The sequence below is a fragment of the Aplysia californica genome, unplaced genomic scaffold, assembly GCF_000002075.1.
Source record: "Aplysia californica isolate F4 #8 unplaced genomic scaffold, AplCal3.0 scaffold00020, whole genome shotgun sequence".
NCBI classification, from domain to species: Eukaryota; Metazoa; Mollusca; class Gastropoda; order Aplysiida; family Aplysiidae; genus Aplysia; species Aplysia californica.
In genome coordinates, this window is record NW_004797290.1 from 1,647,036 (window position 1) to 1,660,520 (window position 13,485).

General features: G+C 38.7%; 1 protein-coding gene and 1 long non-coding RNA gene across 5 annotated transcripts in view; one reads left to right on the forward strand and one right to left on the reverse strand.

The window, feature by feature from the left end:
* LOC101847550 (ubiquitin-like protein 7) overlaps positions 1-690 on the reverse strand; it is a 29,504-nt gene extending 28,814 nt beyond the window's left edge. For 2 of the 3 annotated variants that reach the window (XM_013087178.2, XM_013087170.2), the window contains exon 1: positions 453-690. In XM_013087178.2, coding sequence (XP_012942632.1) covers positions 453-594 — 142 coding nt within the window. In that variant the 5' untranslated portion in view covers positions 595-690. The remainder of the gene's footprint in view (positions 1-452) is intronic. The other variant, XM_005090662.3, reaches the window with a different exon arrangement.
* Positions 691-901: 211 nt separating this feature from the next.
* Positions 902-13,485, forward strand: part of LOC118478436 — a 22,086-nt gene continuing 9,502 nt past the window's right edge. The window contains exons 1-4 of one of the 2 annotated variants that reach the window (XR_004859038.1): positions 902-1,014; positions 5,611-5,733; positions 6,222-6,345; positions 7,553-7,898. This is a non-coding gene — a long non-coding RNA (uncharacterized LOC118478436). Of the gene's footprint in view, positions 1,015-5,610; positions 5,734-6,221; positions 6,346-7,552; positions 7,899-13,485 lie in introns of those variants that run through there. The other variant, XR_004859039.1, reaches the window with a different exon arrangement.

The window sequence follows — 13,485 nt, forward strand, 5'->3', positions numbered from 1 at the left end:
CAATGGCGCTCCTGTGACGGCGGAAAGGTAGCAGGATAAACAAAGTTTGCCCGAGTGCAACAATTGTTGACCAATTGGAACAATTGTTGCATAGAGTTAAGATTTTGTCACGAAAAGTACCGCATACGCTGAGAGCGGCCGATAATGAGGCAGCGGCCGGTAAGAGGCAATGCACTCTAGTAATTATTCAGGTTCAAATACATGCAAGTCATTAAGGCACCTTTTGGTTTTGTCTGAAATACAGAATACTTTAGGCATTGCAAACTAAAAATTTCATTTACAATTCAGCCATCAATATTAAGTGGCAGTCTTGCCGTCATTAAAAGTACGGCTAGCCTCTTCCAATCTAGATAATCTAGATTCTAGATCTAGAATCTAGATATCTAGATCTAGATCTAAATCTAGAATCTAGAATCTAAAGTCTTAAAGGCCTCCTAAATTGAGACACTTACCATAGTTTTCCTCATTAACTTCTAGATATTTACTTATTTCTTGAGAAAGAATCCCAACAATTTGGTCCAGATCTTTAACAGATACTTGAAATCGCTTGGTATCATTAGAAGAAAGACGACTGCACACATTCACCGACGCCATTTTGTGTGTTTACAATGACTCTCTTGACTCTCTCTCACTCAACTTAACTCTCAACTCTGCTGACTGAATGACGGAGTGTTGATCATTGATCAAGATGACAGGAAATCGAAAGTAGAAATATAGTTCAGAAGAAAAAAAGATAATTACAAAATTATTAGTTAACAAAATATTAACTTTCTGGTGATACATCCATAAAAACAGTTAAAAACTGATTAAGAAAAAGGATATTGACATTGATACAATTTATGAATGATATATTTTTTAAAGTTTTCAAATGCGGGCCTTCTGCATGAAGCATTCCAGCCAATGCGCATGTTTTGTATACAGCTTCCCAGGTTTCAAGATGGCGGACATGTAAACGAAAGGAACATTGTTGCGTATCTTGGTTTTCGTCGTGGATCAAACAACAGTGTTAAATGGGTTTGTACCGATTAGCCAACGCGTGTGAGTCCGAAGCACTGTGCATTTGTGGGATATCAGTATCATATGTCTAGATCTAGATCCATACTGTTTACGCCTAGAATCTAGATCTAATATAATATCTAGATCTAGATCTAGATCTAGAGTCTAGAAGACCTTGATCTAGATTCTGGCGCTGGAGCAGCTTAGTTAACTTAGTAAGTTTAGTCTGCTTACTTTTTAAAGTTTTTTTTCTTGTCTTTCTTAACTCTTAGTCTTGGTGACTTCGTCTTAGTTTGGTCTTGACTGTTTAAATAATGGCCGGCACTATTTCTCCGAACGTTCGGGAAAATAAAGCTGGGCACTATTTCTCCGAACACTCTGAAATCACACCCTTTCCCGCATATTTCGGATAATAAAAATAAAATATAGATCTAGATCTATAATTATATTATAGGCCTACCAAAGATTGTTCGTATACAATATGGTTCAATCGGTCCAAAAAATGTCCGTATTTTTTTAAAGAAATGCTACAGTTCCAAACAGTTTTTCGCTACAGATATGACGTGTGGCCTATGAAGGGTGCTGCTCTTAAACTTAATGTGTTGCGTTCACTCGTGAGCTGCCTAGATCTAGATCTATGGAGGGTTATTGATAACGACACATAGAGCTAGCATCTGCGTTTGTCGAGGCCGCGACCAATCAATCGTGGCTCGATTTTTTGGTCCCCGAAAAAGTCAAAAAAAAAAGAAAAGAAAATGAAACTCTTTACTTTTGAAAGAAAGTTCACTTAGCTTCACTTCGTCTCTTTCTCACTTGTTGTCACCACGTTGATTTGTTGAATACGTTACAGTTACATACGATTTGTATTGCTGTTCCTCTTTTATTTTTCGTTCATTTTTCCCTCTTTGTGGTGTTATATTTTGTTGGTGTGTATTTTTTTTTCTTGTTATTGTTCTGATGTGTTGTTTTTCTATTAATTTTTTTTTTTTTGGGGAAAAGGGGGGGGGGGGGGGGGTTGTATAGTGTAACGTCATTTAATTTGATGTTCATACAAAAGGTATTGTGTAACGTCATTTAATTTGATGTTCCTACCTTCATTAGATTCTAAATATATATACCTGTATAGATTTAAATGTGCTATGTTAGAGCGTTCCACCAAAACCAAGTACAGGTACTGACACTGGCAGGCCCCCTGTGTGTGGTTCCATAATTTCCATGCAATATCCTGTACTTTTTAAAACAAATTACGCACATTTAGGGTTAAAACGGTCAATCTTCTTCGGACAGGTGGACACACGCCCTTATTTGTTAATTGTTGTGGTTGTTTCTGGGCTGTTCTAGTTTTGATTTCATTCTGTTGTGAAACCTTTCTTTTTCACGTTTTTACACTCATCTAAAAATCTCTAGACTAGATCTAGCTCTTGAAAATTGAAATAGATCTAAACCCAAAAATTTGCTCCGTTTTTTTTTTTAATGGACGATAACCGTCCACTCAAAAGAAAAGAGGGTCAGATTTCTCCGTCTCTCGGGTGCCTCAGGCAGTACCCGCCTCGCTAAACCAGTGGGCACACGGCCGGAGGAGAAGCTGAGAACAGATACCACCTTTGATTTGCTCCTTCCCAGACCTCGCAGAATGACGGAATGAAAGTTGGCGCCGAACTCTCGCAAATAGGCAAACAATCACGACCAGAGCGGAAGCCGGAAACCGTTCGGAGAAATAAAGATCGGCACTATTTCTCCGAACGTTCGGAGAAATAGTCACTTCGTTAAATAATAGCAAGAAAGGCCACCTCTATGCAGGCGAGAGTCTTGTGGCTATTCTCACCCGGTGCGCGTTCACCAAATTTTGCGTTCACCCTAAACCACAGAATTCTACACTGTGATAATAGAAAAATTGTAGAATTCTGTGCCGTGAACAAACGTTCCATTACAACTGTAGCCTACTAAAAGCGTACAATTTTGTCTGTGGGCAGTGGAGAGAAAGAGAGAAAGAGAGAGAGGAGTAGCGCGAGAATTTCCGGGCAAAACAAAATGGCGACCCGCGTAGTTCGGCTCGATTCGAAAAGTTACAAAAGTTAAATAGCCGTAGCATCTTTGTAGACAACCAAATTAATTTACTTTTGTGTTTTAACATCATTTTTAAACTTTGTTTTGATCAATTTGATCGTCCACACCGATAGACAGTATTCAGAAAGAGAGAGAGAGAAGAGGGGAGGAGTTGATCTTGCGAGAACTTCCGGGCGGGTGAGAATAGCCACTTTCAGCAAGAAAAGTCTCTTCTCTCTGCCTCCTGTAATTTGTTCATATGAATGTCGACAAAATATTCCTAGATCTAGATCTAGATTCTAGTGCCAAATTAGGAATTAGGGTAATTTTACTGTAAATGCATCCTGACCTGCACGCAAAAGTACTCAGCAGCACTGTTTTTGGTGACCTGACAAATGTTTTTTTTGGGTGCTGAAAATTGAAAACGAATATATGGCCATGGAAATTGCTACAAATCAGTGGCTTACGAGAAAAATGTTACGTAAAACTGCACAACAAATATACAGTGGAGTCCACTTATAACGAGTCCTGAAACAACGAGAAGTCTGTTATAAAGACACTATTCTAAAACCACGTTTTTTCTCCTTCTTTATCTTTGTAAATAAAATACTGCTATTGCGCAATCAGACCGTCACACGAGTCGATTTTTACGGAATATTGCTGCTGCTGTGCACAGCGCACAGACCAATTAAACATATTATAAAACCTTGCCAGTTGATAAAGTTGTTGGTGATCCACCGAAACAAAGAGTGGTAGAGCCCACGCAAACCAACAATGAGGGCCGGAACGAATGAGTGGGGAGGGTGTGGCATGCGCAGACAAGCAGAACACATCGTGTGATAGGCCAGCCCAGTCTAGATTATCTAGGCATACCGTGCCTCTCACTTCTCTGGTGCGGGATGGAGAGGTCACAATGCTGTGATAGATGGAGTAAATGTGTGACGTGCGCAAGCAGACGCAACGCACCACTGGGTGTGGTGGGGTGGGGGACAACACAGCGGGTGAGTTAGCCTAGAGCCAGAGCCCCTTCTTTCTGATCGCCAACGCCGAGCTGTCAACATTGCTAGTGCTAGAGAAAGAAACCTAATTCGATTTTTGATCAAGAAAGACGGCAAGACCTAGAGATCATGTTGAACAAATCATCATCAGGGGAAATACAAAAAAGGAATAAACAGAACGCAAAGCTCATTGACTAGGCCTACTTTACCATTTCCTTTGAATTTATTACTGGATCCCTTGTAACGAAAATCCTGCTATAAAGGACATTTTGCACCGGTCCCCTCCCTCTCGTTATAACAGGATTCCACTGTAGTTGACAAACACGGGGGCCTAAATATCAATCCTAATTGCCAAAACATCAAATCAAATCATGGTGAAATGCAGGGGGGCATGCCCCTCCCCCCCAAAAAACCCCCAAAACAAACCTATTAAGTAAAGACTTCTTTGTGGTCCAGTTTATCTCCACCTCCATGTCCTCCTCACCAAGATCCACCAAGGGTTGAAATCTGTTTTGTAAGAGACTTACTTAATGGAACTTCGTCCTTTTGGTTCCTGTTCTGGTTCCGTGGTTTTTGGGTCGAAGCTTGAGTTTTGCAAACAGCAGATGATGATCCAATCCAACATCTGCCCCTCTGCTGTGACAATTTCGTAGTATCACTTGCCTTGCAGGAATAATTAGACAGATAATCTATTCTGTACCTGTAAAATTACATCCAGGACCTTTTTTGCGCATGATGTCTCTCTCAATATATATATATATATATATATATATATATATATATATATATATATATATATATTATCATTGGAGTTCACAAATCTTGAAAGGCATTATTATAATATTTGATCGGTTATAATTGACATTTTTAGAGAAATTCGGGAGATGAGAAACCAAGCAACTCTCCCCCAAACAAAACGTTGGAGTGGATCAATATTTCTCGAAAAGCTAAGATACAAAAGAATGATGTCAATATTGACATAGAAGCAGATGCTGAAGCGAAAAAGTTAAAATCAGACGTTCTCACGCAAGAAGCAAATGTGAACGAAAGCAATGATTCAGTTGCATTGCTGAGGTACACAATTTTTGTCACTGACGAGTCTGCAATGCCAGGGATAGGAGTAGAAATAATAAAAGATAAAAATATTCAGACAGAAGCGTCCCCCTTAGTGAGAATAGTTAAAAACACACCTGACTTTTGAGTCACATTTATTTTTAAAAGTTGAATGAAAAATGGAGTGATGCAGTGCAGAAACAAGACCTAAAATTTATTGGAAGTATACTCAAATGGAGCTCTGGTTTCTTTGTCCCCATTATACTTTATACAATTCTGAAATATTAAAGGAATTTTATGATTTTGTTCTGTCCAAATTTTAGATTATTACTATCCCTATGTCTATTGTGTAGATGTTGAGCCTACCTATATAGGCTATCAAATCAAACTCTTCAAATAAAAAAAGAGTATCACCTGTCTTAATGTTTTTGTTTAGTTTACTTTACGTGTGTTTGATAAAAATACAGAATAAACTGTGGTCTAACTGTTTTCTTAACAATTATGATTTATTCCACAGGATTCAGCCTTCTGACTTCACGGCTACCCATGTAGTAATTATTCCTGAAACCATGACGTCTTCCTTCGGCTAGTGATGTACAACCGATTTGCTCCTTCCAATCTCCCGTCAGATTTTCAGCAGGTGAGATTTAAAAAATCATTTTATGTTTTATTAGCCTACTGTGCATCAGTTTATGCCATGACACTTCAGTGTTGATTTACAGTGTTCAGCCTTTGGTTACTGAAGTTGGCTTTTTTCATTAGTCTTCTCGTTATTGGTCATGCTGTTTCTGTTCTTTTTCACCATTTTGTACAATGAACTGTTGTGAATAAAATTTCTTTTTTTAAACCAGGTTTTGAAAGTGCCTCTCCTGTCTAGCAATCATGTGCTGAATTTAAAGAAGCATGCTTTTCTATTTGATTATTGTGACCAGTGTCTTCAGTTTCTTGAGTAAGATTGATTTCTAACTTAACATGGACATTCTTTCTAACGGTGCCTACTTTTAATACGCTGTTTTTGCCTTTGAGAAAATGGAGATTTTTGTCTTGTTTTAATGTTATCGCTTATTTTATCTGTAGGCCTACCTGTTTTGATTTCAATGGTTCTGTGCTTGGTTTCCATATTTACAGAAAGGCAATGAAAAACGAGGAGATCCTGTGATTTTCAGACCTACCCACACAAACGAGAAGGATAATATGAAGCGGTTTCCTCCTCAACAACAGATTGGAGATTTTCAGTTGAATAATTTTGCGGGTGAGTGTGTGTGTTGCTTTTTTGTCTGTTTCCGTAGTCATAACTATTGTTTTTTTTGCTTATTTTGTTTTAACCATTGATGTTTATTTATATAGATAAGCAATATTGCTCTCTCCGAATCATATCACAGAAGTTTCCAATTTTTCCCGGCGTCTCAGTTCCATTTCCTATACAGATTATTCTTTCTTGGTGGAAGATTTTATATAAGTTAAAACAACGAAATTTTACAAATGAAGTGCAATACTACAACATTTATGACAGCAATATTAATGTATTAATACCCGCCCAGACCAAGTTTTTGATGTCCTAATGGTGTAATTGAACAAAAGTTTTGGTTAATTATTATTTTGATATCAGCTACACATAATAATAATAATTATCTCTGTAGCCTGAATTACAATTCCTTTAAAGAGTCAAGGGGATGGAGATGAACATTTTATTCAAGATGTCATGAAGTTTCAAAACAGAGGTAATATAATGTGACAGGCAAACAATTCTAAATGAAATTTCTTCTTCTTTTTATTTTTTTTTTTGTAAGTGTTTTACAGCGCTCACAACTGCATAAGGTCATATGAGCGCACAGGAAACATTAAACATTTTCAGTTGGTTGAAAATTTTGAATTTTGCTCGGGTTGCAGCCGAAGCCTACTCTTATCAATTTTAGACGACCAATGGATTTTTAACGTGCGCAACTTGCACATGGGACCTCCGAGATTTTTCGTCCTTATTCAAGAAGTCTAAGTGTAGATCTTACCTACCATAAGATCAGAGGTGTGGCTGATAGACAGCAGTAAGAAGGAGCTGAGGAGTAGCAGTAGAAAAGCTGCCGAAAGAGTCAGGAGCCCAGAGGAGGGGGCAAAGGAGGCGAGAGGGTGGGGGGGCAGAAAGTAGAGACGAAAGCAGTCTACAGAACATTGTTAGAGAGCAGGAAAGAATGTGAAAGGAGAAAATTCTGGAGAAGAAAAATTTCCGTCGCTGTCCGGATTCAAACCCAGAACTTATTGAATTGGAGGTGAACACCTTCACCTGTAGACCATAAGAGCCCCCTGAAATGTATTCATGGCAGATGTGAAAATAAATAAAAGAAAAGTGTAAGGCTATGCATATATTCATGTATATATATATGTATATATATATATATAATTTAAATAAGAGGAAAGAAAGAATAAGTCTTAGTATTTACACCAATCAATCATACTTTTCTCAGTTGGCCTGTATTTGAGAACTGATTCATTGTGACAGATGCGTGTTTTGAATGGGTAAACATAACTAGTCATGGTTGAAATAGCCATTGCATGGAATGCTCTTGGACTGTATTTTATTTTCCCTCATAATAGAATTAGATTTTGAAATGTTAAAAAGTGTGAGTCTCGCTATTACTATAACAGTAGTCAAGAACTAACTTTTTGAATTTTGGATTTTGTTGAGTGATGACAAAGAACATATCAACTAGTTTGATGTGAGAGTTGAGCTTTTAGATAATGTTTCAGTGCTTGTTTTTCTCATAACTTTTGTGCCTGTTTACTCTCTTTCAAAGTGGCTGAGTAATACTAAAAGCGTGCTATAAGTTATCTCACTTGTCTATAAATCAAAGCTTGTGTAATGATTATGCTATGTATGCATAATAAGTGTGTGTGTGTGGGTGCACATTTGGGTTTATATAACTGTATAAACCCAAATGTGCACTCACACACACACACTTATTATATAACACTTATTATATAACTGTAGTGGGTGGTTGGCGGGAGCTCTGGTGTGGTTTGCTCCTTCTTTCCTATAAAAATCTATCGTCTCTATCTTCCCTCCATCTTTTTTATGTTTGTTACTCTCTTGTAACACCTCTAATCTTCGGCGCTTATATGACCTTATTGTGTTGCAAGTGCCGTAAAACTCTTACTAAAACAAAACAAATATAACTGTAGAGTGGGTGCGTGTGTGTAATGTGTGTAAGAGTGTATGCTTAGAGATGTGTGTGTGTTTGTGTGTGTGTGTGTGTGTGTATGCATGTCTGTGACACATTAATTTTGAAGTCAGTAGTTTCAGTAACTGGAAACAGGGGTGATATAAGAGGACAGCACTTTTTTACTTTCATTGTCTTTTTGCTTTTTTATGTGCATTTCATTATTATATTCCACATCGTTTCATGCGTCTTTACTTCAATTCAAAGACGAAAACAACTGGAATGTATAGACTTTTCTTGGCACTAAAATGTAAAATTATGCATTTACTAGAATTTGTTGCCGTCAAGTGTCCAGCCTTTTTATCATTTATCGCAATATTTACCCCAGTGGCATTGCTTGCATTCTTCCTAGTAAAACATTCTTTGTTGATTCCAGTATTTGCATTCATGGCTATGCTTGTTTCTAGGAAGATTTACATATCTCGCTCATATATTTATCACTCTCACAGCTTTCCATTCTGAATGAAGGATTATATGTTTATAAAAACAAAATTGTGGCTACTGTTACACTATCTGATTATTACTTCTTTCATTTATTGCATTATTGGGTATACAGCTTTGAAGGTGGTAATATCCTTACTTGTTTTTAAAAAAAAGTTCTTTTTATGAATTAGGAACCAGGACTAAGGATTTTTGTCAAAGCGCTTTTGTAGGTAGTTATCAGTCTGAGATGCTCAGGTGATGATAGGTTTCTATTTATTTTTTTCATGTTTTGTTTACTTATATGCTAATTAAATTGTTCTAGTGGCATTACAACTATGGTATGTTTGTAAGTTTTGATATTCTGTTTGAACAAAGAGTTTAAAATCCCTCCTCTTCACTTAATCATGTTTGGGGATCAGGCATGGCCCATATTAAAATGCTGAACCATAATGATATATCTAAAGTATTGACAATAATTAAATTTTGTTCTCCTGCTTTACCTTATACAGTAGAGCCTTTTGACTTTTGACACTGATATGTATGTATGTTGCATATCTCTAGATCCTACATGCTCCTCTTCCCCCTTTTGCTTAAAGTGGTAAAAAAAAAGGTTGAAAAACCCCCAAAACAACAGAAACAAAATAAAAAACGAATTATACAAAACTAAAACTAACAAAATGAAAGGATAGGTGGTCTTGAAACCCCACGAAACGGCTAATTGGAAAGGAGGGAGGATGTAGGGGGAGAAAGGGGGGGGGGGGATTCATTAAAGATCACAACAACAAACACATTCTCAAACATAAGCAACAAAACCTAGGTAGAAGGCCTGTATGTGCGTGATCGCCCATTGACAATGCTTACAAGTTGTCTTGGTCTGCAGCATGGTAGGTAAGCGTGTCAGCCCTCTCCTACAATTTAGTGGTTCTTGTTTATCTCCCCTCAGTCAACTCTCGCCCCGTGGTCGAGACGTATGGTAAGCAGAGGGTGCTCACTGATTGGCTGTGTCTCTCTCCTGACTGTCATTTCACCGCTGCGAATTGGACACTTTTCACATAGATACCGTGCACATAAGAACCTTGAACCTTGGCCGAGGGCTAGTATAATTATGAAAACTCTAGAATAGACATGGTGTCGGGAGAAAATCATAACGTTGTTATCTGAGGCTGTTCGTGTACTTATAATGAATGTGCTCACTCAAAAGCCTAAGTAAACTTGCTCCATGCAGCTCTTTCCTGTACGCCTTTCAGCATTCGTTCAAAGCATGTTCAGCTAGTTCCCGATTAACACCCCCCCCCCTCCCCAGCCTTCTATTAAGCATAGCAATTGATATAATATGTCAGCCTCTATTTAAATGTAGGCGAATATTTTATGACTATTATCACATGCTTTCATCCCAACCAGAGTGGCCGTGGGGGGATGGGGAATGGGATTTTAAAAGAAACAACAACAACTCAACAACACTGGGATCATGTTTCTTGTCTGGGACCTTTTTGACAGCAAGCACTTTTATTTTAAGCAAAGCAAAACACTAGGCGGAATACTTGCCTGAAATCAGTTTTAACTAGCAACAAACGAAAGTTTTAGTGGCTGTTGCCCTCACTCCCCGTAGTTCTGAGACTCCATTCTATGTACGATAGCCTGTTCACGGTTATTCACTTTACAGATAGGATCTATTGGTGGGCCTTTTGTATAATGTACATGTACTATGCCATGGTAGTGTCAACATGTTTGAAATGGAATTTTGTATAAATATATCGATTGTTACTTGTGCACTGCTTCTATACTCTGCAGTCTGCTGCACCGTCTGTCTGTCTGATTTTATCCTCTGATTGGGCTGCCGTTTCCCCCCCACACGCTCACAGCGCACGAGTTGTTGCTGCATATGTGTGTTGTTTTCTGTTACAGATGCGCGCATTTTGTGGTCTGTCTGTCTGTCTGTCTGTCTGATGTATATCTTCTGAAGATCACGATGCAAACAGAAGAACTTGTGGTACCGAGAACATGGTCGTTTTGCCAATGCAATTTAAACAACTTCATACACGTTATGTGCAGTCGTGGCCTATTCAAAAGTTTTCATTTATGTTGTATTTCAGGCTGTGTTCCTCCGATAGAGTTTGATTTTGGTAATACGATGGTGTTATTCATTACTGCAGTTACTGCGATATATCTGTTTGACCGTGTGAACTGTGGAAGTGCTGTCTTTATGCACCAAGTATATTGGCAACATAATATATTAAACGATATTACCAGCAATATCACGTTAAAGTCAATACTTATTTGTTACATCAAACATCTTCCTTCTTCGCCCTTTGTGTCGGTGGTTTGAGTGTGCCATTGGTTTCATCCTGTTTCTTTACTTTACCGCTTTTATTTCTAGCTGTCTTGCCTGTTTCCCAGCACAAAGTCGATGTGCTTTTCATGGGTTCAAATCACAATCTTGCTCGTTCAGGGATACAGATGTACAAGAAGAAAGGGCCTACCACCCCCCCCCCCACCAACCGCTTTTATCTCGTTAAAATTTGGTTAACAGTATGTGCATGCATTATGTTTACAGCACACTGTATCACACTATAACCAATGGGAAGGCAGTGAAGCATTGTTGGCCGCTGCATGCGTCTCAGTTTCGTGTTTTGAGCCAGGGTTAAGGCAGGTGTCTTGCTGAAAGACACAATTTGCGGTAGTGGGCATCTCTCTGAAAAGCTATGGAACAGACAAAGTATGACGTCATTTTCTAACATTTTTCCAAAACCGCCTTTATTTGACATATATTTCTAAAGTCTGCCGTTACAGACGTTTTCCCAAAACCCATCTTTACCAGATTGATGTTTTTTAAAGCTCGTGTTTACAGATGTTTTTTCAAAAACCCGTCTTTACTGACATTTGTAAAGCTCGTGTTTGCTAACGTTTTTCATAAATTCGCCTTTACTGACGTTTTGTTTATTAAGCCCGCCTCGATTGACCACCCGATCACGACGTGCTTGAGAGATACACAATTCCTAGTCGCCAGGATCTGTTTTTTTTTTTTTTTTAAGCAACTTGTCTGAACTTCAATTTTTAAAACAGTAGATAGGATGACACGTTGCACAGTAGCGACCAACGATGTCGTGTTATCATTGTGTTATGTAATTATTGTTGTTATTGTTGCTGTTGCTGCGAAGAAAAACCTCCCAATAAAATGGTACTTTTTTTTAGATGAATATAACTTTTTTGATCTTGCTCTTCAACTTATTTTTGTTACTCATGAAAGCGAAATAAAGTTCGCGTTTTTATATCTCTGCGTAAGATTGTTCCGAAAACCCTCTGTGGCCTCTACAAAAAAAAAACATTTTTACAACTTATGCAAACAGGTTTGTCATTGGGACCGAAAATGCCAGTTATCACGTCAGTTCGCCGTAAAATGTAAACTTAACAACACGATCAACAACAGCGCGTTGTTTGTGTTAAACACGGGCCACACAAAATCGGCAACCTGGAGTTGGGAATGTTTTGTACAGATGACAGGTGGATTTGAGCGCCTTTGTGTCCTGGTCACGTCTGCGGGCCGTTTAATAGCGACCCTGAGTCCCAGGAATTGATTGGGGTTGGGTTTTTTTTCGTTTCTGAAAAAAATGTGGTTTGAAAATATATTTAAAAAAATAAATAGCGGGGGAGGGGGGGGGGTGTTAAGAGTTTACGTTACGGTAGGAAGAGTTTTGGATGCCGTGAAAGGGGAAAAAAAAGAAACCCAGAAGAGCACCACCGTCAACAAGGGCAGTGGTCACAACACAATCAAAGTAAAAGAAAAAGAACGGGAAAGTGAACACCCGCCAGCCCTGGGGATTTACTGTATTCTGGACAAAGTTAGGTTATGCAAGTAGTGCAGGAAGCTAAAGGGCACAAAAACATGAAAGCTAAGCTGGAAAAAGGTGTGGGATGGGGTGGGGGTGGTTAAAGCTAAAGCGAAGACCATAATAATATAATTGCAATGACCAACCGCAGCCCTTAACTTTTCTTCCTGGTTGCTTGAATTTAATGTTCTTCTTGGAAATGGGAAACATTCATGTAGAAATCGGTGTTGGAATATAACAAAAAATCCTTCCGTTATGTTTGTTTCTTATTAACGACAATTAGTGTTCGTGCAAGCCTTTGACTTGTCCTGGTCAGTCTGGATGGCCTGTCGTCCAAAGGCGGATTAATTCTGCCGAGATAACAATTATAATTATCGCCCATAAGTTTGCGAAAAGGGATTTCGTGCGGTTATCCAGGGATCGGCCACGTCCTGTGTGCCCTTCTCCCCCCCCCCACCCCCCCCCACAACGAGCTGGGCATGCGGCACCTCATATTAACCCAATTAACCATTTCTCTGCCAGACCTGCTCCACAATTCTACCAAAGAGTCTAGGGCAGCTTCGGCAAGGCAGTGAAGGAGTTAAAGCTCTCTCACACAATCTGGGAACCTTGTGCCCTGAAAATCCGACCTAATCTACCACATCAGCTGTTTTTAGTATACCGTACGTTCTATTGTAGTGACGCTTGAATGGTAAATAAAACCGAGAATCCCTTTCAAGACTGCTGTAAAATATTGCCTCTTTTCGTGTCGCCATGTCATACTTTGTTCCTCTTGGCATTGTGTCTACACGTGCATTGTTTTGGCCTATATCAGTTACTGTGGTGTTTTGTTTTGTACAAAGTTCCTTCCCTTCTTTTGAGAGGAAAGATCAACATTGACTCTTTCTACTGCCGATTCTCTCTCTCTCTCTCTCTCTCTCTCTCTCTCTC